The sequence below is a fragment of the Lampetra fluviatilis genome, chromosome 15 (genome assembly GCF_964198595.1).
Source record: "Lampetra fluviatilis chromosome 15, kcLamFluv1.1, whole genome shotgun sequence".
Lineage (NCBI taxonomy): Eukaryota > Metazoa > Chordata > Hyperoartia > Petromyzontiformes > Petromyzontidae > Lampetra > Lampetra fluviatilis.
The window spans coordinates 15,089,426-15,115,179 of NC_136289.1; the positions used below are offsets into that span (position 1 = coordinate 15,089,426).

General features: G+C 58.6%; 1 protein-coding gene across 3 annotated transcripts; it reads left to right on the forward strand.

The window, feature by feature from the left end:
- The first annotated feature begins 520 nt into the window (after positions 1 to 520).
- Positions 521 to 25,485, forward strand: PRELID2 (PRELI domain containing 2). 3 transcript variants are annotated; one of them, XM_078863369.1, is made up of 6 exons: positions 521 to 702; positions 1,689 to 1,746; positions 8,336 to 8,412; positions 13,845 to 14,005; positions 20,353 to 20,458; positions 23,355 to 25,485. In XM_078863369.1, the coding sequence occupies exons 1-6, from the start codon at positions 628 to 630 to the stop codon at positions 23,409 to 23,411; spliced, it is 534 nt and encodes a 177-aa protein (XP_078719495.1). In that variant the 5' UTR covers positions 521 to 627; the 3' UTR covers positions 23,412 to 25,485. The 3 variants fall into 3 exon arrangements, with proteins under 3 accessions (XP_078719495.1, XP_078719496.1, XP_078719498.1); XM_078863370.1 differs by having other exon boundaries at positions 8,339 to 8,412; XM_078863372.1 differs by lacking the exon at positions 23,355 to 25,485 and having other exon boundaries at positions 20,353 to 20,755.
- Positions 25,486 to 25,754: the final 269 nt, after the last annotated feature.

The window sequence follows — 25,754 nt, forward strand, 5'->3', positions numbered from 1 at the left end:
TTTTGCTTAATTTTACTACAAAGTTTAAAGTATTTTTGTATAGTTATAATTACTTTTAATATACGATAATTATAAGATAATTTCAATATAATATTCTGAACATCTGCAGTTTTAGTTAGACGATGAATATTTTCAAGTGAATGTTATGCTAAATTTCAGTTTTCCAACGCATTTTTAATAAATGTTTTCGCCTACAACATCAGAGTGCAGGGCCACATTAAATACGCACTACAATGACGATAGTTTAAAGCGATTTGAAGCATGTTTTATTTTAAAAATGGAAATATGGGGGCAGAGCTTTGTGACGTCATATTTGAGGGGGGTCTGACTTTTTGTGACCCCGTGTGACGAGGGGGGGGTCAAAAATCGTCCAAAATCGCGTGACGTAATTTATGGACGGCCCCTGAGGGGAGGTGATATGTTGGCAACAATCGCACGTGGACCTTGCACGCTTCTGTCTCTCGGCCCATTGGCCCCTCCCCCCCCCGACCGCGGCGACGGAGGAGCGCCTCTAGCGGCCGCGCTCCACGCCGAGTTTGTGTCGCGAGGGGACCCGGGAGAGCGGCGAGAGGAGCCGGCGAGAGAGACGAGGGAGCACAGGAGGAGGAGGGAGCGTGACGCAGGACCATGGTGGTCACCGTGGACATTAGGCGAACCTACAAGTACCCCTTCGAGAAGGTCGTGGATGTTTATCTCAACAAGGTGCGTGGGGTGGGGGGGTGAATGGGAGGCCCTGGCCCCTCGTGCTGTCCCCGACGGGGTCCCTGCTGCAGGGGCCCGGGCCTTGGGGTTCCCCTTGGGCCGCAGGGGGAGATCGCGGCCTGCGCTGCCTCCATCTCTAAACTTCCTCGCAGCGCGACTCCCCGCGGCTCCCCGCGGCTGTGGAGGCCCTCGGCCGAGGCGGACTCCGCGCCCGTCTCCCTGGGGCCCGCCGGGGCCTCCCGCGTGGGCGGCGAGGCCGAGAGCAGAGACGCGGAGCTCGGCAGAGGGCGCAGTGAGACGGAGAGGGGAGACGAGGGGGGACTGCGACAATGGGAGAGGGCAAACACGGGGGGAGGCGTGGTGGGAGGAGGCGTGGGGTAGAACGAGGAAGTGGGAGACGAGGTGGCGCGTGTGTGACCATTGCTCCCCACGCCGCTCTCTGCAGCTTGCTTCAGGAACCCAGAGACGGCACACGGAATGGGAGGGTAGACCACTCAGAGCTCCGCACAGATGGATTCAAACCAAATGCTGCTGCACTGCCACGACACCTGCTATTCGCAGCCATCAATCCGAGAACTCCGCAGGCCCGGCTCTGCTCGGCTGCTGCTTCTTTCTCCCGAGACTGGTGCACATCAGTGGCATTGTGTCTCCATGCTTGATGCGTCTTGCCGAGAAAGAGACGGCGATTCACAATGGCCGGGCCTCGGCTGTAAGGGCCCTGCAAGAACGCAGGGGAGGCCAGTGGCCATGTCCTCCCCACGCCCACCAGCTCACCACCACATCAGATGTAGCTCTCGCGGGCTGCGTGAACAGCTCCATAGAAACGTGGCAATTGGTCCACTTGCTGTACTGCCTTCTGGCGAGCCAGGGTAGTAGATGGCTCCTCCTCGTCACCCACGAGTTCACGGGCGTGGTGCCACACCGGTAGTGAACGTCCAGCTTGTCCCCCTCTGATGGCCCCGACTTCCCCGTGCTCTTGTTCACAGTACCCGACCCCCAAGGAGAAGATGGTCATCGGCATCAAGACGGTGGAGGAGCGCCAAGGTGAGCCGAGCTCCTGCCACGTGTAAAAGAAAGATGCCCCGTGCAGCATCAGTGGCGCAGAGTGAGACACGCGGTGTTGTGTCTCTGGGGACCGTGTTGTGTGGAGTGTCCAAGTCCACGCGATGGGGCCCATGAGCTTGGCCGATGCCGACGACTGCGCTCGCTCGCGTGAATGGCGAGGGCGCCCCGTCGCGATGAGGTCACGGCGCAGTTTCACGGCGCACTGCGGGATGCGGCAGCAGCGGCAGCAGCAGCGGCGTCTCTAGCGGCACGGCGAGAGTCAACCCCGCCGCGGCCTCTCCCCGACCCCGCCGCGGCCTCTCCCCGACCCCGCCGCGGCCTCTCCCCGACCCCGCCGCGGCCTCTCCCCGACCCCGCCGCGGCCTCTCCCCGACCCCGCCGCGGCCTCTCCCCGACCCCGCCGCGGCCTCTCCCCGACCCCGCCGCGGCCTCTCCCCGACCCCGCCGCGGCCTCTCCCCGACCCCGCCGCGGCCTCTCCCCGACCCCGCCGCGGCCTCTCCCCGACCCGCCGCGGCCTCTCCCCGACCCCGCCGCGGCCTCTCCCCGACCCCGCCGCGGCCTCTCCCCGACCCCGCCGCGGCCTCTCCCCGTCCCCTCCGCGGCCTCTCCCCGACCCCGCCGCGGCCTCTCCCCGACCCCGCCGCGGCCTCTCCCCGACCCCGCCGCGGCCTCTCCCCGACCCCGCCGCGGCCTCTCCCCGACCCCGCCGCGGCCTCTCCCCGTCCCCTCCGCGGCCTCTCCCCGGCCCCGCCGCGGCCTCTCCCCGACCCCGCCGCGGCCTCTCCCCGACCCCGCCGCGGCCTCTCCCCGACCCCGCCGCGGCCTCTCCCCGACCCCGCCGCGGCCTCTCCCCGACCCCGCCGCGGCCTTTCTCCGTCCCCGCCGCGGCCTCTCCCCGACCCCGCCGCGGCCTTTCTCCGTCCCCTCCGCGGCCTCTCCCCGTCCCCTCCGCGGCCTCTCTCCGTCCCCGCCGCGGCCTCTCCCCGACCCCGCCGCGGCCTCTCCCCGACCCCGCCGCGGCCTCTCCCCGACCCCGCCGCGGCCTCTCCCCGACCCCGCCGCGGCCTCTCCCCGACCCCGCCGCGGCCTCTCCCCGACCCCGCCGCGGCCTCTCCCCGTCCCCTCCGCGGCCTCTCCCCGACCCCGCCGCGGCCTCTCCCCGACCCCGCCGCGGCCTCTCCCCGACCCCGCCGCGGCCTCTCTCCGACCCCTCCGCGGCCTCTCCCCGTCCCCTCCGCGGCCTCTCCCCGACCCCTCCGCGGCCTCTCTCCGACCCCGCCGCGGCCTCTCTCCGACCCCGCCGCGGCCTCTCCCCGACCCCGCCGCGGCCTCTCTCCGACCCCGCCGCGGCCTCTCCCCGACCCCTCCGCGGCCTCTCTCCGACCCCGCCGCGGCCTCTCCCCGACCCCGCCGCGGCCTCTCCCCGACCCCTCCGCGGCCTCTCTCCGACCCCGCCGCGGCCTCTCTCCGACCCCGCCGCGGCCTCTCCCCGACCCCTCCGCGGCCTCTCTCCGACCCCGCCGCGGCCTCTCCCCGACCCCGCCGCGGCCTCTCCCCGACCCCGCCGCGGCCTCTCCCCGACCCCGCCGCGGCCTCTCCCCGACCCCGCCGCGGCCTCTCTCCGACCCCTCCGCGGCCTCTCCCCGTCCCCTCCGCGGCCTCTCCCCGACCCCTTCGCGGCCTCTCCCCGACCCCTCCGCGGCCTCTCTCCGACCCCGCCGCGGCCTCTCTCCGACCCCTCCGCGGCCTCTCCCCGTCCCCTCCGCGGCCTCTCCCCGTCCCCTCCGCGGCCTCTCCCCGTCCCCTCCGCGGCCTCTCCCCGACCCCTCCGCGGCCTCTCTCCGACCCCGCCGCGGCCTCTCCCCGACCCCTCCGCGGCCTCTCCCCGTCCCCTCCGCGGCCTCTCCCCGTCCCCTCCGCGGCCTCTCCCCGACCCCTCCGCGGCCTCTCTCCGACCCCGCCGCGGCCTCTCTCCGACCCCTCCGCGGCCTCTCCCCGTCCCCTCCGCGGCCTCTCCCCGTCCCCTCCGCGGCCTCTTTCCGTCCCCGCCGCGGCCTCTCCCCGTCCCCGCCGCGGCCTTTCTCCGGCGAGCAGCTCCGCGTGATGCGAGTGGATATTCCCCGCCGGCCTCCTCGCCCCTGTTGGGTCGCACCGGCACTGCCACGCAGGGGGCCCCTGACGCCCGTCAACCGCGCTTAACGCAGCGGAGGGGAGGAGGGGGCGGGGGGTGGCCTCCTGCTGCTGCTGCGAGGGGCACGACGTTTCACTGTTTCAATCCGCGCGGCCACCCAGGTTAACGCCACTGTGAGCCAGCCGGCTGGGGAGGCTGGGAGGCGAGGGTTCGGTAACACGTGGACCGGCCGGCCCGTGGACTGGCTGACGAACCATTAGCCACCAGAGGGTCTGGAGCTCGCGGGCCCTCACGCGGGCCCTCACGCGGGCCCTCACGCTGGTCCTCAGGCGGGCCTGGAGCTCGCAGACCCTCATGCGGGCCCAGGGCCCCACCGCCCCCCCCCCCTGGCTCGCCGTCCCTCGGCTGGTTGCTAGGCGACCGTCAGAAAGGATTTGAAGTGGTAATGACCGTGATGAATCCATGGATAAATATTTATATTTGGTTGCGAATGGCCTGGCTGAATGCATACGCACACTGTGTATGTAAGAGTGTCTGTGTGTTTGGGGAGCAGAAGTGTAGCGGTTCGTGTGCTGCGCTACGAACACGGCGACCCGAGTTAGATTCCCGCTCACGGCTAATACCACTGACGATTTTATTAAATGGTCCTGGACCCCCGCTAAGTCGACCCAGCCTCAAATGAGTACCTGATGTGATGTGTAAACATTGCCACTCGGGAGACAAAGGTGGCCGGGCTTAGTGCTGGCCACCCACCCCTTCGTGTGAAGTGCTGGCCTTCCAAGGTGCTCGCTTACAGCCCTTGCCCCTTGTTAAGGCTTTCCGGGCGATCTTTGTCTTTGTGTGTATGTGAGTGTATCTCTGTGTGCAATGCAAGCGACCCAGTGACCCCATCACGTCGCTGTGGGAAGAGGAGCGCATCATTTGCTGATCTGTTTTGTTATTTACATTCCCCCCCAACGCCGCTCGTGATTATTCTGTGTCTTGTAGAATTTTGCATCAAACTTGGGCCCCCCTCTAACAGAGGAGGTGGGTCTTGCCGAAAACACATCTTGCAGCTCACCAGCATTCATTCACGCGAGCTTGACTCTGCTGATGAAACCGGTCCAGGGTTTTGCTTTTATTGAACCAAATGCTGCTGAAGAAATTCACTCCCGTCAGGTGTCCCATGCGGCCAATTGGGCAGGGCCCTCCCCAGGCTGAGGCGAGGGGCATGGCCGTGGTTGGCAGGGTGGCACCTGGCAGCAGTGCCACGGGCCCCGCTGCCTGGGAGTGACCGAGAGCAACGTGGGCCTCTGGCAGGTGTTAATCCGCGTGCCTGACATATGCCTCCTGCGGGCACTGCCAACGTCCGTGCCAGACGAGCAGCTGAGCGGTGCGGCCGCACCTGTGGCCCGCACCCTCGTCTCCGTAATCGCAACGTCCGTGACTCCATTGTGTCCTGAATTTTGCCGTCTCGAATGTCGAGCAATGTCTCAACGAGGAGGCGGCGAGTCGCCGCTGCTCACCTGAGCCACATGGCGGCATCGGTGCTCATCTCCTGCTCACATCCCTGCAGAGTCGGTGGTGAAAAGTCCGCATCCCTGTAATGGGGGCGAATCTATCCATAGAACAACCGCTGTTAATTTCCCCACAACTGGGTCCCCATTTTATCGAACCCAGAGGAACAATGGGCCGAGTCAACCCCCCGCCAGGATTTTAAGTGGTAGCCTTTAGATTGCGAGCCGCTTGCACCACCGGTGAGCCCCGGCCATAGCACCGATGGCTGCTGCTGCTGCAGCTGCAGCTGCACAGAGAACCCCGTTGACTGAAGCTGGAACCCTGCTACTGGCACATCTCGGGTGCAGCACCCATTTGCTACCTCATGCACTTGGTAGTGGATAAGCAGTCGGGGCGAGTTATGATCCAGCACTCCTAATTACATTCACTCACTCAGGAGTTGTCACTCACCTCTTTATCTCTCTTCTATCGCTAATACTACCATGGTTACTGTTCCCGTGAACTCCACTCGTTGGTTTCTCCACCCATGTAGTGAACTCGGTTCAACCAGACACTGGCCGTTTCATCTCATCCACCACACTGTGATCAACCACCACACTGCAGGTCACAACCATGCACCCACTTGCTCACTCACCACACTGCCGGTCGCCTCATTTCTCTTTCTGCTTTTTCCCTCGCAGTGCTCCGCTCTGCAATTCCCTTTCCCATCATCGTCTCGTTTCCCAAAGCTATTACAATAATCACCTTGCTGAACTCATACAGCCGCTTGTTACTGGTCGTTTGCCATGTCGGGCCTTGGGCCGATTGTGTTCGGCGCCTTTCGTGACGTTGCCGATCCCCTTGCCGGGTGGAGGGTACCCGGTGGAGCGCGTTCCGAGTCGGGGCGGCGATGGCCGCGTACGCCGCAGCTTTTCACCGGGGCGGTGATGCGACCCAGCGGTCGCACGCTTCCCATGCGTTACAGAGGTTCACGGTTTTAATGCGGCAGGCTGCCCTGGTTAATACTGTGGGGAGTGTATTAACTGAAACACTACTACTACCACGCCGTCTGCTCCGCTCACAGTGGTAAAATTACAAGCGACTCAATTGAGATCACAGACAGCAGCAGCAGCAACACCCCCCCTGCTGTGACACCACCGCAGGCTGCGCCTGTGAGACAGCGGCGCCTCCTTGTGACGATTGCTCAAGATCCTTTTGCTGGAGGGCTTTGCCAAGGGAGTGATGTTACTGTCACGTGTGGCCAATACCGTTTCCACTGTGTGTGTGGTTGTTTAGCTATGGGAGGAAACAGCATTATGACTGCAGGTATTGTGGTCTATGCAAACATGACTCCTTGTAAAAAGGTGTCAGTTTTGTTGGTAAAAAAACCAATTATCATATTTTTACTGGCAAATGAGGTTCCCATAAAGAAGGGAACCCATGTGAATCCCATGCAGAACAGTGGGAAAACGTACAAACTTTGCTCACATACACACTCTTGCACTACACAAAAGGAGCAAATGTACAAACTCTCCACAGAAAGGAGACCAAGCCGGGAATCCGTGGGGCTTCTTGCTTGAGGCACGAGTGTTACGACTGCACTGCCGCCCATTATCAGATCAATGGCAGCTGTGACGGCGCCCCGTACCGTGTGGCTTCTCGTCGTCCCGGCAGGATTCCCCTGAATGCACCCGCTCCCTCGCTCCCCGCTCCCCACTGCCAGGTTCCCTCCCGCTCCTCGCTCACCGCTCCCCACTTCCGGGCTCCCCCCCCCCCCCCCCGCGTGTCCCTGTGGGCCCCTGTGCTTCTGCGGTATTTTTAGGCCCTGTGAGCTCGCGAGGGCCCTGGAGCCGCGTGTGATCGACCGCGCGCCGCGTTGCTCGGCAGCGCCGGTGCCGACGAGCGTGAATGCCGCGCTTATTGATCCCACGCGTCGTACTGATGAGGCCCTCCCTGGATGCGGGGTTCGCCACCAGCGCCCGGCCGGCGCTGGTGATCTGCGTGGCACGAGTGCTGCACGCCGGCCGTGTTGACTGGCGTCTCACCCACCACGCTTTGTTCAAACTACCTGTACGGCCAGTGGGAGTGAGTTATCGCTCGTGACAAACGGCTATCACTCAAGTCGCTGTTGTTGGTGGCCACACAAATGAATGGGGATCGCGACACCTCGGGTGGTACCGACGAGTCGGACACCTGGGCCAGGTGCATGGAGAGACCCCGCTCGCTCCGCGAGGAGACCGCGACGTCGAGTGATGTTCCTCGTGCGACGCTCATGTGGAGCGCACGAAGCAATGTCGTGGCCCTGTCGATGAGACGCTGAATGTCGAAACCGGTCCAGTGGAGTGACAGATATGGGACGGGTGGACAAGCGTTCCGCTGTATTTGTTCTTCACTGCGACGCACGCGAGCATTTGGTGTTGAGCGACAACGGAGATGGTTCTCTTTCATAGTTTCGTTCTGTTTGTGCACTGGTTTTGATTTCTTTCATAGCAAGGTTGCTTCCGCTGTGGTTTCTCATTGCTTCATTGCTGTCGTTGTTCCTCCGCCATTGCTCGAGTCGTTGTGGTGACCCAGGCCCCTCCTGCGAGTGATCCTCGCCGTGCGCTCTCGAGTTTTCAGTTAGTTCAGCAAAACAAACTATCAGACACGCAACACACGCGTGACGACGACACGGGGACACACAATTTACATGTATCACCATAGAGTTTGCGCAGTGGATATCAGAGACAAAGATCCCCCGTATAGCCTTAACAGACTGTAGGGACAAGTGCTGTCAGCGAGCACCTATGAAGGCCGGAATGGCACACAAGGGGGTGGGTGACCAGCACCACGCCTGGCGGCCTTTGTCTCCCTAGTGGCGATATTTACATACCGCACCAGGTACTTACTTAAAGCTGAGTTGACCTACACACTCACTCACACGTATCCGAGCAGTGTTCTGATTTGCCTACGTTTCCCAGCAGATGGCTTGACCGGCGTCATTTACCGGCGCAAGATCGCCACCTGTGCCAACGTGCTGCCCCGGTTTCTGCGGCAGGTGAGGGTTTCGTGCGAGCTCACCACTGCTTCACGGCTCATCACAACGTCATTACACGTGTGTCGTGCCTTCACTCACTGATTCGTCTCATCCACCACGCTGTCGAATCACCACACTGCAGGTTATAACAAAACTCACCCACTCACCACACTGCAGATCACAACAACACTCACCCACTCACCACACTGCAGGTGACACCAACACACCCACTCACCACACTGCAGGTCACAACAACACACTCACCCACTCACCACACTGCAGGTCACAACAACACACTCACCCACTCACCACACTGCAGGTCACAACAACACACCCACTCACCACACTGCAGGTGACACCAACACACCCACTCACCACACTGCAGGTCACAACAACACTCACCCACTCACCACACTGCAGATCACAACAACACTCACCCACTCACCACACTGCAGGTCACAACAACACACCCACTCACCACACTGCAGGTCACAACAACACACCCACTCACCACACTGCAGGTCACAACAACACTCACCCACTCACCACACTGCAGATCACAACAACACTCACCCACTCACCACACTGCAGGTGACACCAACACACCCACTCACCACACTGCAGGTCACAACAACACACTCACCCACTCACCACACTGCAGGTCACAACAACACACTCACCCACTCACCACACTGCAGATCACAACAACACTCACCCACTCACCACACTGCAGGTCACAACAACACACCCACTCACCACACTGCAGGTCACAACAACACTCACTCACCACACTGCAGGTCACAACAACACTCACTCACTCACCACACTGCAGATGTCACAACAACACACTCACCCACTCACCACACTGCAGGTCACATCAACATACTCATGCACTCACCCACTCACCACACTGCAGGTCACAACAACACTCACCCACTCACCACACTGCAGGTCACAACAACACTCACCCACTCACCACACTGCAGGTCACAACAACACACTCACCCACTCACCACACTGCAGGTCACAACAACACTCACCCACTCACCACACTGCAGGTCACAACAACTCACTCACCCACTCACCACACTGCAGGTCACAACAACACTCACCCACTCACCACACTGCAGATGTCACAACAACACTCACCCACTCACCACACTGCAGATCACAACAACACACCCACCCACTCACCACACTGCAGGTCACAACAACACTCACCCACTCACCACACTGCAGATGTCACAACAACACACTCACCCACTCACCACACTGCAGGTCACAACAACACACTCACCCACTCACCACACTGCAGGTCACAACAACACTCACCCACTCACCACACTGCAGGTCACAACAACACTCACCCACTCACCACACTGCAGATGTCACAACAACACTCACCCACTCACCACACTGCAGATCACAACAACACACCCACCCACTCACCACACTGCAGGTCACAACAACACTCACCCACTCACCACACTGCAGATGTCACAACAACACACTCACCCACTCACCACACTGCAGGTCACATCAACACTCACCCACTCACCACACTGCAGGTCACATCAACACTCACCCACTCACCACACTGCAGGTCACCTCACTTCTCGCTCTGCTTTTTCACTGCCACTGCTCCACTCTGGATTTCCCTCACCCATTAATGTCTCTTCCCCCCCCCCCGCCCCAAGCTCTTACAACGATAACACCCTATCCAAATTCAAGCAATGCGCTCCACTTAGCAATATCCTGCGTGATGCTGGTGCTCTTTGTAGCTGGCCACTTGACGTTTCGGGCCTTTGGGCCGACTGCTCCACAACTGTGATAGGAAAAAGAACGCAAACCGTTTGACTTTCCCAGAAGCGCAAACATCAGCGGTCGATGCCCGCGGCGATTCCTCGGCTGGGGTCTTGACCCCTTGTGCGTGGAGGGAAAGAGGCTTCCTGGGGCTGTCAGCGCTGCGGTGTTGCTTACTCAGTCGTTGAGCACGCAGTAGGACCAAATGCCCAAAACGTCAAGCGGCCAGCGACAAACGGCACCATCCAAGCTAGCGCTGGCGGCGGTGACGGTGCTGCCGTTAGCGCGCCGCTCTCCGAGTGGTGGGCAGTGGCCGTGGGCGCTCGGTGCCTGGCGATGAAACCCGACCCGAGTTCTCCTGCGGCATTCATCGGCAGAAACGGGGCGCGCGCCCAACCTGGAGGCTCTTGCGCCGGGATATAACAAACTTTGTTTAAAAAGAGTTTAACTTGCGGGATATTTCACCTGGATATACCCTTGTGACAGAACATCGCGGTGTCCCAGGGGGTCCCACACAGAGGGAGCGGTGGGCTTGTGGGAGGAAACCGGAGTGCCCGGAGAAAACTATCCCCTACCCTGGCTTGATACTATTCACACCCAGAATGTGTTTCCACACCTGGCACACCACATCCAGTATAGCTCTGGCTATCTCCGTGACTACTCGTCAGATGCCACCTACGCCAGACTGCCACCCCACCACCTGTGCATTCTAAGTTTTGCATGAATGGATTCACGAACCCAAATTTTGTACTGCCATCTCCTGGCCACCTCACAGCCCAGTGTGGATTCAGACCTCTACATTGTCCACACACCCTCGCGGCCTCCACAGTGTTTGTGTGTTTGGTGTCGCGCTCTGACATGCACACAGTGCGCACTCACGCACGCAGGGCACACAAGCTGTGCGCACACACAGCGCGCACACAGTACACACGCAGACAATGGTTGCAACAGACTTAAGGCCCCGATCATTACCCCGCCATCACGCGCATCGATTTCTTTAAAGCCTCCGTCTGTATCGACCGCACCCTGTGGATTGTGGGGGGAGGCTCTGGGTTCACCCACTCCTCCGCTTCCCCCTCGTCTCAGGCTGCAGGAGGGGATGACCCCCCCCTCCCCCCTGGAAGGAGAGATGCGTGTGTGCGCTGTGTGTGCACTGTGTGTGCATTCATGCGCACACGCACACGTGCACACTAGCACCGCACTGACCTGCATACACATGCACTCACGCTCGCACGTGCACGCAGGCACCAAACTATCTATTAATCTACACACACGTACACCGATACACGCACACACGTACACCGATACACGCATGCACATATAAATACGGACACACCCACATGCCCAACCCTTAATGACTTGCACAAAGACAGCTCCTCGCTATCGCCTTAACGGGCCGTTTGCGAGCATCTATCCAGCCTGGCACGGCACACGAGGGGGTGGGTGGCCAGCACCATGCCTGGCTGGCTTTGTCTCACCAGTGAAGATGTTTACACATTGCACCAAGTACTCATTTGAGGCTGAGTCGACTTAGGGGAGGCCCAGGACAGGTTCAGATAATATAATCACCACCGTTGTTGGCCATGACCGGGAATCGATCTCGAGTCGCCGAGTTCGTAGTGCAACATGTTAACCGCTACCCTCCCGCTCCCCGCACCGACACACTGACACGCGCACACATACATATACACACGAGCAGTAACGCAATTCCAAACTGCCCCAGCCCTTAGTGACGCACGCGCACGCGCACGCACGCGCACGCGCGCGCACGCACGCACGCGTGCCTGAATCAAATTCAGCAGTTTATGTGAATGATGCTAAACCCAGCACAAACCAGAAGGATTTCGCGATGCAAGCTGCAGACACACCGATGTGACGAGGTTTTGGTGAGTGATTGGATGGGTGTGTGTGTAGGTGGGCGAGTGAGTGTGTTTGTATGTATGTTGGAGTTTTTTGGCACCGTACGTAGCCAACCGTGCTAATTGAAGGTGTTAGTGAAAGAGCGGGTGGGTAAGTGAGTTGGTGAGTGGGCTAGTGAGTGAGTGGATGGGTATGTGAGTGGGTGAGTAGATATAACATAAAAGAAAGCTGTGCCACTCACAAACGGTAGGTGGGCACTACTCCCTTCATGTCTTGGATGTGACCAGCACATTGCATGTACAATGCTCTTAGCCTTGTCGAGACCACCAACTCAAGAAGATGAACATATGGCTGTATCATTGTTAGTTGAACGCAGGTCGCATGTGGTGAGGTAAAGTATGGGTACACCCACCTCTTTAAAAACACCCGGTCGGTATAGAAGCCGAGACACCCTGTGGAGCTCCCAACGGCGGAGGCCCTTTCACCAACAGGGACGTAAGTGAGCATTTGCTGCACGACGGACGCCTTTACCTTGTAACTGAAAAACGAGGGCACATTTACCATGCGGTGACTGAGGCCTGCGCTGTGAAGTTTGTACTTTCTCGCGAGCACATTCATGCGTTCGTCATTCACATCCCACTGGAATCTTCTTCTGGTTATTATCTTTCGTAACCGGTAACTCGTTACGATACCGGTTACCGGTGAAGAACACTAGTTCCTGATTCATGATGGCCGTTTGGGTTCTGCCACATAGTGATCTGACCAAATCTGTACCACTAGGAACCCTCCACAACCTGGCACGGCTACACAGTACATTGTCACGTGGTGTACCCACGACAGTCCGCGGTGGCTCGCGGTGGCTTGCGGCAACTCGCGGCAACTCGCGGCAGCCCACGTTAAAACTGCTTTTTGTGTTTTGTTTGTTCTTCCCCTGCACCTCCGATTAGCTCACTTGGCTACGTACGGTGCCAAAGAAGTTCAACATACACAGGCGGTGGCCCACGGTGGCCACTGGTATGACGTGTGGGCGGTGCCTGGCAGCTGCGTTAGCCGCTCGCACAGCGCGCGGCTCACAGGCCGTAGTGGGACGTCCCCATTACGCACGCGGCAGCCGCATTAAATATGCAGCATTTCTATCGGTGCCTTCCGCCACACACATGCCCGGCAACTGGGCGGGAGTGGCGTTTGTGTCTATGCGTGTGCACGCCTCCAGTCATAACACCTTGCTCTGTCCCATGATCTCCTGCCAGCAGTGAGCTTTCCACACTTCACCCGATTTCCTAAAAGTGCACCTAGCCTGGCACAAAGCACCGTGGCGGTTAGTCACTGCGTTAGGAACCCGGCGACCTGAATTTAATTCCTGTCAATTTGTGGTGAGTGACGGCTGTTATGTGTGAATGCATCGGTGCTCGCTACCAGCTCCTGCACCAGCTGCCCGTGTCGGCTACATGAGGGGATGTGCGTGTGCGAGCCCGTGTGGCTATGTGTGTCTGTGTGAAGTGCAGTAGTTAACGCACTGCACTACAAACACAATGAGCCGAGTTTGATTTCCGCTCCCAGTCAAGATCGTTGGTGATTATCTGAACCGATCCTGGGCCTCCCGTAGGTTGGTTCAGCCTTAAATGAGTACCTGCTGCGGTGTACAAAACATCTGCACTGGGGAGACCAAGGCGGGCGGGGCATGGTGATGGCCGCACCACCCTCTCGTGCGCCGTGCTAGCGCTCGCCAACAGGACCCGCCCCAACAGTCTGCCTAGCTACGTGGGTGAGCTTTGTGTGCGCGTGTGCAGCTGGGTGCGCTGCAGGTGGACGACGTGCGCCTGGAGGAGGAGTCGTGGCTGGACGTGCAGAGGAGAGTGCTGGACGTGCAGAGCCGCTGCCTCACCTGGACACACCTGGCCACCATGCACGAGAAGGCGACGCTGCACCCGAGCCCACGCAACCCCACCTGGTACGGCATCCTGCACCCGGACCCTGTACCGGCACCCTGCGCCATACAGCAGAACCCAACACCGAGCATCATTACCCAGCGCACAGCAGCAGCAACACCCAGCACCCTCGGTGAGGGGAGCAGGTGGCGGTGGGTGCCGTGGGTTTTCTTGTCTCCGCTCACGGGAAGTCGGTTCAGACCTGAGAGAGGGATGGAAGGGATGAGAGGGCCTCGTAAAGGATGGATATGTGTGGAGGGATGGGGGGGATGAGAGGGATGTGTAAATGCGTTCCACTTTGGACCAAATGAATAACAATTTAAAATATGGATGCAGCGTTAATAAATGTATTGGGGCATCAACATGAACGGAGCGAGGCCACTCGACGCGTGGAGATGCACCGCGGCATAACGGGCCAGCGCAGACGCAGCTCCCGAGTGATCCGAGCTGACGTCTCTCAACCTGCCGGGCATGGGAGGGAGGGTCGGAGTCGGGGGCGAGCATGGGACGGGTGGCTGTTCGTGGGGGTGACCGTGGACATGGCTGTGACGCAGGATTTCTTTGGATATAATTTAACCAGGAAACCCACACCGAGTCTCAATACATGTTTTCGGGAGGATCCTGCTACATTGTGATATTTTTCCAACACCAATGACGTTGTGTGTGTGTTTAGCTGTGGGAGGAACCCGGAGAACCCAGAGGGAACCCATGTGAAGGACAGCTGTGTGTAGGGCAGTGCATGTGGGCACTCGTGATGTCTGTGAGCTGAATCTCCATGGGGGGCCAGCCCCCCCCGACCCCCCTCCCCGTTGGCCCCCTCCCCGTTGGCCCCCCTCCCCACGGTCTCCTTACCTGCAAGCAATTGCGCAAGCTCCTAAATATAGCCTCGTGTCCCGTGGGAATTGGCCCAGTTCAGTTAAGATGCCACCACCACCGCCACCAAAGACAGATCCCCCATATAGCCTTCACAGCCTGTTGAGGCAAGTGCTGTTAGAGAGCACCTATGAAGGTTGGCATGGCACATGAAGGGTGGGTGTCCAGCACCATGCCCGGCCACCTTTGTCTCCCCAGTGGCAATGCGTACATATCGCACCAGGTACCCATTTGAGGCTGAGTCGACCTAGAAGAGACCCAGAACCGATTCAATTAATTGTCCGTGGGCGGATATCGAATCCGCGTCGCTGGGTTCGTAGTGCAGTACATTAACCGCTGTGTTGCCACTCCCCATGAGAAATCCATAATCACTGTGCTAGAACCGGAATTTACATTCAGCCGCGTCTGTCCTGCAAATGATTCCACACCAAGCACACCACATTCAATATGCCTCTTGCTAAGGCTGTGGCTGCTCCTGGTAGTCATCAACTCCGGGCTACTAGCCCGGGTCACGTTTACACCACGCGCCGTCAGGGGATGCCGAGCCGCGCGTGATGCACGCGGACAACGCACCCATGAGTCCTCCAAGACAATCCCACCACGCCCCACCACGCCCCCACCCACCACGCCCCCACCACGCTCCCACCACGCTCCCACCACGCCCCCACCACGCTCCCACCACGCCCGCACCACGGTCCCACCATGGTCGCACCACGCTCCCACATAAATTTATCCTGCACGGTATCCATGCCGCAGGACTTGCGTAAACGGTGGTGTAACGTGTGGCCGCTCAGCACTGGCAGCGCCACACGCCACACGCAGCGCCCGGCAGCGGCCTCGGTCGCTGATGACGCTCGTGCCACGTTATAACCACATGGGTGATGGAACACGTGGGGGGTGCAGGGCGGTTGTGCGGTGGTGACACTTGTGCCTCACAACAAGAAAGGGCCGGGGTTCGATTCCCAACTCTGTGGCATCTGTATATCCTCCCTCTGTGTTGCATGGACCTCCTTCAGGTTCTCCAGTTTTCTCCTCCCATAGTTAAACCCACACTCACAGACACGCAGTGTAACTGGTAGTGGCCAAAACATTCCCAATTCTGAAAACATTAGCTGCACATTACTCGAATGAGAAGCGCAATATTGGCCCCCGCTATGAAAACGTGGCAGGACCCTCCTTAAAGAGAGGCTCGACACTCTGCGAGGCTTTCCTGGGTTGACGAACGTCGTGATAATGAATAATAAATAACAGCTATCAAGAAACGTGGCGTCCGTGATGCGTCGTGGCGCCATCGATGGGCAGCAGCCGCCCCAGTTGCTGCTCAGATTTACTGCTCCGCGGACGCACCATGAATCTCAGCTGAACGCGCACAATAACCGCACACGCGCGCACTTCATCACCCCGCTGCGCCGCCGCCGCCGCCGCCGCCATCGGCGGGAGCCGGGAGCACGCGACGGCCCCGCGGGGCCGCTCTGCGACGCGCGTCTTAATTAACTCGCGTTGATTAAAATGGAAATTGATTAAACTGGGCACATTGCGAGGTTACGCAATTGTGCGGTGACGTGACACAACTGTGGCACGCAAAGTGGGTGAGAGGCGTGGTGAGTCAGAGGGCTGGTGAGATTGTGGGTGGCTGGGGTGTTGGGTGAGAGGGGTGGTGGGTAAGAGGAGAGGTGGGTGTGTAGGGTGGTGGATGAGTGGGCTAGTTGTGGTGTCCGTGCACGTGACTTGCAGCACCACACCTATCACCAACCTCAAAGATCCGATCTCTGTCCCCCAAGAAAATAGTTTGCAGGTTTGCTGAGCATGTCTCCTTGGACTTGAGGGAGAGGAAACCCCTCGGCTCAAACAACATCATGGGGCAAGGTCGGGCTGACCCTGCTGGTGCTTGTTATGCCTCAACTATTGGAGGAAGTCGTCACCCCCTGCACGTGGTTGGCGGATGTGCCATCTGTTAAGGAAGTGCGAACAGCGATCTGGAACTTGAGACCATGTCAAGCGCCGGGGAGAGAAGACCCCCTCAAGCAAACTGCTTACGGAGGAGTGACATTTGTGTGCAGACTGCCCTTTGTGATATCATTACACAGGACGGGTTCCGCAGGATTGGAAGGATGCCCTGGTGGTCCCAATTACAAAAAAAAATGGGGACCACACTGATTGCAACACCTGCTCCGTGTGATGCTGGGAAAAGTCCTGGCAGGGTTTATTCAACAATGCTGAGGAGAGGCTTGCGGAGCCCCAATCACACTGGCGGAGCCAGTGGGGGGGTGGGGTGAAACGTGCCCCCCCAATGATTCGATCGAAATCCCTAATTTAGTTCGGATCATTGGGGTTTATTAGTAATAAAATCGGCATTTTGCGACTGCCACTGTGTAGCATATTATTACGTGCCAGGGACTCTATGAGATGATAGGACAATAGTCCGAGTCCATAATTGGCAATAAGTAACGGCAAAGCGGTGATAAGTGACTCGCAGAATTGTGCGCAGTTGCGTATACAGCACACGACTTCCCTGAAGGCAAACACCCTCAGCGAGCGCGATGCCGATCACACACGGTTCGAATTCGACCCTCGATCGATGGCTATGCCATCGCCGCACACGCGTCGAATAAAAAGCAAGGGATAAGCCCTTACTAACAACTATCATTTTTCATTGCTGGAGGGGTTACCCCCTCTACCTGAAAATCCTGGCTCCGCCATTGCCCAATCAGATTTCAGATCAGGGCGGTTCTGCACGTTGCCATTTTCCCTGTACGTCTGCTAGAGCAGATGTGTAGGGAATTTCAAAAAGACCTACATCTCTACTTTATTGCCCTGGTCAAGGCCTATGATACCATCAACAGGCCAGAGTCGTGGGTTATTCTTCATGATTTCGGAGTTCCAGACCCTCTGCTTACCATTAGTAGGGACCTTCATGATGATGGACAGGCCTGGATAAAGCTGCCTGGCCGGGAGTCGGAGCCATTACCTGTTCACTTCAGGGTGCGACAGGGATGTCCTCTCACCGCACTACACTCACATCTTCTTCGACCACGTAGCTCGAGAAGCGTTTCATGGCTGTACCGGAGGAATTTCCATCTGGTACAGATACAATGGGAGGCTGATCAATGCTCGGGTGCGGTCAAGGGATGGCTCCCTGCTGGTCAACCATGTTATGTACTGTATGTAGATGATCTGGTGATATTTATATCATCGAATGCTCCCCTCCCACTCCCCATTAGTGATGAGGCAGTTGTGGAAAGAGTGGAGTAGTTTCCGTACCTGGGCAGTGTGCTTATGAACAGCTCCGAATCAGTCGAGCAGCCTTCTCTTTTCATCAGCTGCATACCTCTATATGGAAGCTACCTGGTCTATTGCTTCATACGAAGCTCTACATCTTCTTGGCCACAGTCATGACCTCCGTTCTCGTTGCTTGCAAAAGTAGAGCCCTCCAAACTAACATCTTCTCCGGTTAGAAAATTCAGGTTGGCCTGCCTATGATCCATCTTAGCTTTAACCAGATTGGATTGTGAGGATCTCACACATCATTGAGTGGGCAGGTGTGTGAGTGAGCTGTTGGGTGAGTGGGCTGATGCGTGGGCTGCTGAGTTGGAGAGTGGGCTGGTGGGTGAGTGGGCTGGTGAGTGAGTGAGCTGGTGGTTTGGTGAGTGGGCTGGTGGGTTGGTGAGTGAGTTGGTGGGTGGGCGAGTGGGCTGGTGGGTGAGTGGGCTGGTGGGTTGGTGAGTGAGCTGGTGGGTGAGTGGGCTGGTGGGTTGGTGAGCTGGTGGGTGGGCGAGTGGGCTGGTGGGTGAGTGGGCTGGTGGGTGAGTGGGCTGGTGGGTGGGCGAGTGGGCTGGTGGGTGAGCAGGAAGCCCAGTGGCCCCGGAGCCCAGGGGCTGTTCATTTGATGTTGAATAATGGAAACTGCTGCAGTTTTAATGTGGGGCTCCGTATGACTGAGCTGAAGGAGCCATATGTATAATGCATCCTGCGCTGCTCAGGAAGCAGAATTTGTTTTCTCCTGAAAGTGCTGCTCAAGGCAATGGGGGTTTCAATGAGCCGTGCGCAGATGGGGGAGGTCTTACACCCAGGACAGAGGGAGGCAGCTCCTATACGGACACGCCCTGCATGAGCCGCTGTAATGAGAGCGATCTGTGTGATCGGGCCGCCCTCCTTTACGCCGGGCATCTCGAAGTGCTCGGCACGCGATGATAAGTGACCTGTGTCGCATCTCCTCTCAATGCATTTAACGGGGCACCCCCTGTGTCAGCTGTCTCTGTGTGGCACAAGGTGGCTCGGCACCTGGCCTGCGAGTGGGCATAAATCTGCCAGTTGTGAGTGATGATTGCTGCTGTGTGCAGTTCCAATTGAGTAACGGCTTCATTTTCTCAAATGACTGCGAAAGAGATGGCACGTAGTGGCGAACGTGCCACCGCTGGGCCATGTTCTGTCCTATTGACTAAAATTCGGCTTCTTTACGGTCAGGCGACTCTGCATGTTGGGGTTATGTTCGGGCCGTTCCCCGCTGCAGCGTGATACCGGGTGATGCACTGTTAGCGGCAGGTCTCCGCGTGCGACTCTCTTGATTGCGCGATGAATCCATGGGTCTCGCGATCGTGCACCTGGGATGTGATTGGGACGGAAGGGCACAAGGAGTCTGTGTCAGGAGGGGCGCTCGTCTCGTTTCGTGTTGAGTGGCGCCCAACCACCGCTCCTTTGGCCCGGTCGTAACGGCCGTCCTCTCTGCGCTCTGACAGCGCGCGCATTTGGTTTGGCTGGGTTTAGCCGTGCCGGGACAGGGGGAGAACATACTCACTGCATCCTGCATCCAAAGAAGTACCAGAGTCGGCAATCGAGCCCAAGGCTTTCTCGTTGCGGGGCCTACGAGTGCTACCGCTGCTGTGCCCTGCCGCCCGAGAACATCTGAGGGTTATGCAGCTGCCCGCTATGAGCAGTGGGACGATGGCCTGGGGCAGCAGCAAGTGGCGTAGTCTGCGTGGCTCGTTAGGACGTCGTTAAGCGCAGATTGTTAGAGCCGTGTTCAGCAAGTGCAGGCTTCCCCCACGGGGCCTGGACCGGGAGCAGCTGCCCCGGCAAAGGCTCCGTCATCATCGTCGTCGTCATTATCGGAGGCGGCTGGAAGAGCGAGGCTCCCTCGCCTCACGCCCCTTCTCTCGACTTACCTTGAGTGATTATTTTATCTGCACAACTCTTAAGGGTGTGTGCGCATGTGGCGAATTGGTTAGCGCACTGCACTACGAACGCAGACAACCCAAGTTAAATTCCCGCTTGTGGCCAACATCCATGACGAATAGCTGAACCGAATGGGCCTCCCCTGTGTCGACTCAGCCTCAAATGAGTGCTTGGCTGCTTGGGGTGTATGCACATCAGCACTGCTGAGACGAAGGTGTCGGGCATGGTGTTGACCACGCCACTTTCATGTGCTCGCTCGCATCACTTCCTCAACACTGTGCGGTGGCTACAGAGGGGACACCCTTTTTCTTGTTTGTGTGTGCAGGACAGAGTTTGTACAGCACGGCACGGTGGCAGTGACCGGCCTGGGCTCACTGGGGCGACTTGTGGAGATGTTCGCTCACACATTCCTGAGCCAGGGCGCCAAGCGGGTCAGTGAGCGCGTGTGTGAGTGTGAGTCTGTGTGGACGTTCTAAAGATTTGATGGTAGTGGTGGTGGCAGTGGTGATGGCGGTGGTGGCCGCGACCTGCTGGCATCCCTCGACACTGGCACAAGTACATGGTGACGTCCCCACCATGTAGAGGTGAATAGCGGTTGTTGTTGGTGGCGGTGGTGGTCGTGGTGGTGGCAGCACCGCACACTGACTCGCGGTTATCACCACTTATGCATGGTGCTCTGTTCGGCTCTACCGCGTTAAATCGCCTTCGCTGTCATCCTCGCTGCAGAGAGAGAGGGGGAGGCGGGGAAGCGGGGGTGGGACGCTAACGTGGAACGTGCGCTCCGGCGACACTGCCCATTGTTTTTAGATGAATGGGGTCGGCTGTGGAAGGACAAAGACAAAGGTGCCTCGTGTAACCCAGACAGGCTCTTGGGACAAATCTCGTTAGCGAGCGCCTATGAAAGCCGCCGGCAGGCCGTTCAAATTGGTGGCATGGGCATGCACACACACGTGGATAGATACACAGACAGACACACGCATAAACGCACGGACATACACAAGGACACACACGCATGACCATATGCACACGCGCACATGCAGACACATCGACATGCACACACGGACACGCAAACATGCACGGACACACGCAACGAGTGAGTGGCGGCGCGGCAAGCCGGAGCCAGGGCGGCATCCAGAGACGCAGGCGCCGGTGTGCGGCCTCCCCAGAGCCCTGCCCTGGCCCCCAGTGTGAAACAATGAGTGTTGGAGGGTGAGGGGGGGGGGGCGTTAATGGACGAGCGAGCGCCGTTACCCGGCCATGGCACAAGCAGAGTGGGGGGGCAGCACCGATGTGCCCCACCCCCGGCCTGCCCCCACCGTGGCCATGTACGGCGGAGCCGCGCGCTGGTGCGTTGACACGTACGGCCGTGGTGCTTCTCGCGATCCAGCACGAGTAGCGAATTACAGAGTTGTGCATCGAACTAGGACCCACGTCTAGCAGATTCCCATAAACATCTTGCCGTTCACCAGCAATGGTTCAAGCAACCCTCGCTGCTGATGATATGCTGATGATTGAACCTTTTGCTTGTGTTGAACCAATGCTGCTGACAAGAGGCACTCCCAGAAGGAAGGCCGTGTGGCTGATGCGATGGGGTAGGGTATTGTTCTTGTGAAGGGGCGGCTGTGGGAAGGAGGAGGAGGCGCGTCGCCTGCTCGTGTATTGTTCTGCCCCACGGGGGCCGCACGGCTTCATCAGCGCGCTGCGTGGGGGCGCCACTTGAAATGGCGGCAGGTGGGTGGGCGTGGGGGTCGGGCTCGGGGGTGGGGGGCGTTTAAACAGCTGACAGATGCTCGCCATTAGCGCGCTTGAGCGTGGCCACGTGGTTGCAGGGAGGCAGCCGACGGTCGAGACGAGCGTGGTGTGAGCTCGTCTCGTGTGGCCTGTGAAGAGCGATGTAGCCATTGTTTTTGCTTTGTCTGCACGCGCACACTCACAAGCATGTGTACAGCACCTACACTCACGTACGCATGTGCGCATACCCACGCCCTCTGTGAATTCTCTACGCGAATTTCCGTGAGCACCAATTGAAGCGACTCTTCCCTCGACTCCCCCGGGTCTCCGCTACCGATACGGGGTCCGCTCGTCGTGGTGGTGTTTGCTTCGTTCCCCGTGGACCCAACACCACCACCACTGCCACCACCACCGTCGCTACTGCCACCGTCACTATCACCACCATCATCACAGTCACTGCCATCGCCACCACAATTGTTACCGCGACTGTCACCGCCCACATTGACACACGTGCCCGGCAGCGGTAGCCGATCACGGTCGCGCAATGGCACGGCGGGGAAACCTGTGGCTCAGAAACGACCACAAATTATTTCCACTCGGCTTCATGAGGCTGTGGGCGAGCATACAGGTGGCTGAGGCTGCGGCTGAGCGTGCAGGAGAACGGCACTAATTGGGCTGGCGAGTGCTGGACGGACACGGAGAGACCTTCGGCGCCAATTTACCGTCGATCACAAATTGGCATCGCGCTTGTAGTTGCAGTTTTTCTGTCACCATAAGAGGCCTCTGTCCCACGGGAGGGGGCGCCACTGGCTGGGGGAAAGGGGGTCCCTTGAGGCCCCCTCGAGAGTTGCGTTTCCCGTGTGGGCGGTGCCGCTGCGCGTGTGCGGCGGCCACCGTGGGCTTGGGAGTGGAAGCGATGGCCAGGCCGTCGGGCCCACCCCGTGAGAAAGAGAGAGCGAGCAGACGAGCGGGCGCCCACAGAAAAGCAACCGCGTCCCAGAAGTAACGGGTCGGCGTGTACGGCGCCATGGGTCGCGACACGGCTTGCTCGTCGGGGTGCGATGCGTGAATTGCGCCTGGCGCGGCCTTGTCCTGGGCGTCGTGTCGGCTGCGTCGAAGCAGAGATCTGCAACGTATTGTGCCGTATTCCATGTGCGAGCGTGCGAGTCGGTGTGTGCCTCTGTGCGTCATCACAGGCGACCCACAGCACCTGGGTCTGACCTGTGACCTGCCTCTAGCGAGCCTTTCACACTTAACGTGATGGCCTCAAAGCGTACCTAGCCTGGCACAAGCACTACGGTGATGTCCGCCATCACTTCTCATGGCGAATGCCGGTTGTTGTGCATGTGCCTGGCTGTGCGATAGCCTTGAAAGCAGTGGCGCAGAGGTTGGCACACTGCGCTATGAACCTGGCGACCCGAGTTCGATTCCAACACCGGTCACGAATATCTGAACCGGTCCTGAGTTCTTGGTGTGGTGTGTAATGAACACCAGCACTGGGAGACAAAGGTGGCTGGCCACTGCACTAGCTAACTCACCCTTTTGAGCACAGTGCCGCCCCTCTTAAGGTGCTCTCGTCGCTGTGCACGTGTGCAGAGTGTACGCATCATGGACGGCTTGCTGGAGGAGCGCTACGGCTGCCCTGCACCTTGACACCACTGTGCGGGGCACGTGGAGCCAGGTGGAGCCGCGTGGTGTGACGTGGTGCCAGGTGGAGCTGCGTGGTGCCGCGTGATGCCACGTGGAGCCGCGTGGTGCCACGTGGTGCCGCGTGGTGCGACGTGGTGCCAAGTGCAGCCGTGTCGTGCCGCGTAGAGCCACGTGATGCCACGTGGTGCCAGGTGGAGCCGCGTGGTATGACGTGGTGCCAGGTGGAGCCGCGTGGTATGACGTGGTGCCAGGTGCAGCCGTGTGGAGCCGCGTGGTGCCACGTGGAGCCGCGTGGTGCGACGTGGTGCCAGGTGCAGCCGTGTGGTGCCACGTGGAGCCACGTGGTGCCAGGTGGAGCCAGGTGGAGCCGCGTGGTGCCAGGTGGAACCAGGTGGTGCTGCTGCATGGAGCCACGTGGAGCTTGCAGGATATTTCAGTGGACGCTGCAGCCACACAGTTCCGTGTGCGAGATGCGCTTATCAAATCAGCAGGGACACGGACTTGTCATCAGCCTCCATGCCGCAGGAGCCCCAGGGAGGTTCACACCAAGCTACCGCAGTCTCGTCTATATCCGTTTGATCGTCGTCATCATTTCAGCGTCGCCACCATTCGTGATGTCCACCTCTGGACATCACCTCGGGGGGCTGGTGTGGTCAGCGCCACTCCTGGCCGCCTTTGTCTCCCCAGTGCTGATGTTTCCACACCGTGCACCAGGTACTCGTTTAAGGATGAGTCGACCTAGGGGAGGCCCAGGCCCTTTTCAGATATTCGCTGTCATCGACAGTGAGCAGGAGTTGTACTCGGGTGGCTGAGTTCATAGCGGAGTGCGGTAACCACTACACCATTGTTCCCATCACATACATGAGCACACATATACACACACCACCCACACAAGTGGTTAGCATACTGCGCTACGCACACGGCCACCGGAGTTTTAATCCCCCTCACAGCCAACATCGGTGACAATTATCTGAACAAATCCTACTCGGCCTCAAAGGAGTACCAGGGGTTGTGTAAACATCAGAATGGGGCAGACAAAGACGTGCGCGCACACACACAGATATGTACACACACGCGTGCACACACACAGATATGTACACACACGCGTGCACACACGCGTGCACACACACACATATGTACACACACGCGTGCACACACACAGATATGTACACACACACGTGCACACACACAGATATGTACACACGCGCGTGCACACACGCGTGCACACACACACATGTGTACACACACGCGTGCACACACACAGATATGTACACACACGCGTGCACACGCGTGCACACACACACATATGTACACACACGCGTGCACACACACAGATATGTACACACACGCGTGCACACACACACACATGTACACACACGCGTGCACACACACATGTACACACACGCGTGCACACACACACATATGTACACACACAGATATGTACACACGCGTGCACACACACAGATATGTACACACACGCGTGCACACACACAGATATGTACACACACGCGTGCACACACGCGTGCACACACACACATATGTACACACACGCGTGCACACACACAGATATGTACACACACGCGTGCACACACACACACATGTACACACACGCGTGCACACACACACATGTACACACACGCGTGCACACACACACATATGTACACACACAGATATGTACACACGCGTGCACACACACAGATATGTACACACACGCGTGCACACACACACATGTACACACACGCGTGCACACACACACATATGTACACACACACACATGTACACACACGCGTGCACACACACAGATATGCACACACGCGTGCACACACACAGATATGTACACACACGCGTGCACACACACACATATGTACACACACGCGTGCACACAGGAATCCCGGTGATGTGTGGAGGCGGCTGTGAGGAGCACAGACGCCGCGTGTCGCTGTGAAGTGCGTAGCGCTGCCGCTGCGCACCTTGTGTTTGGATAGCGACTTCTCAGCGTTGCGCGAGTTGTCTTCGTTGCGGGGGATGTGTAATGAAGTGTTCTTTTAAACATGACGAATAAACGCAGTTATTTTATCCAAAACTCATGGGACTGGCTTTGTCACGAACCTGTGCCTCCTTACAAACTCGTCCTCCTTAATAGAGTCTCTGAATCGGTGAGTTCTAGATCATTCATCTGAGACCAGTAGCTACAGTAGTTTTACATTACATTTAATTATCAGTCCTAATCGCATTAATCGTGCACCTCGCCATGGCAATGTGGAATTGGGAAAAGCTTTGAGCCATATTCACCTCTTAGCAAAGAGCGGAAATCCACCTCCCCGGCGATCTGCCGGTGAGAGTTGA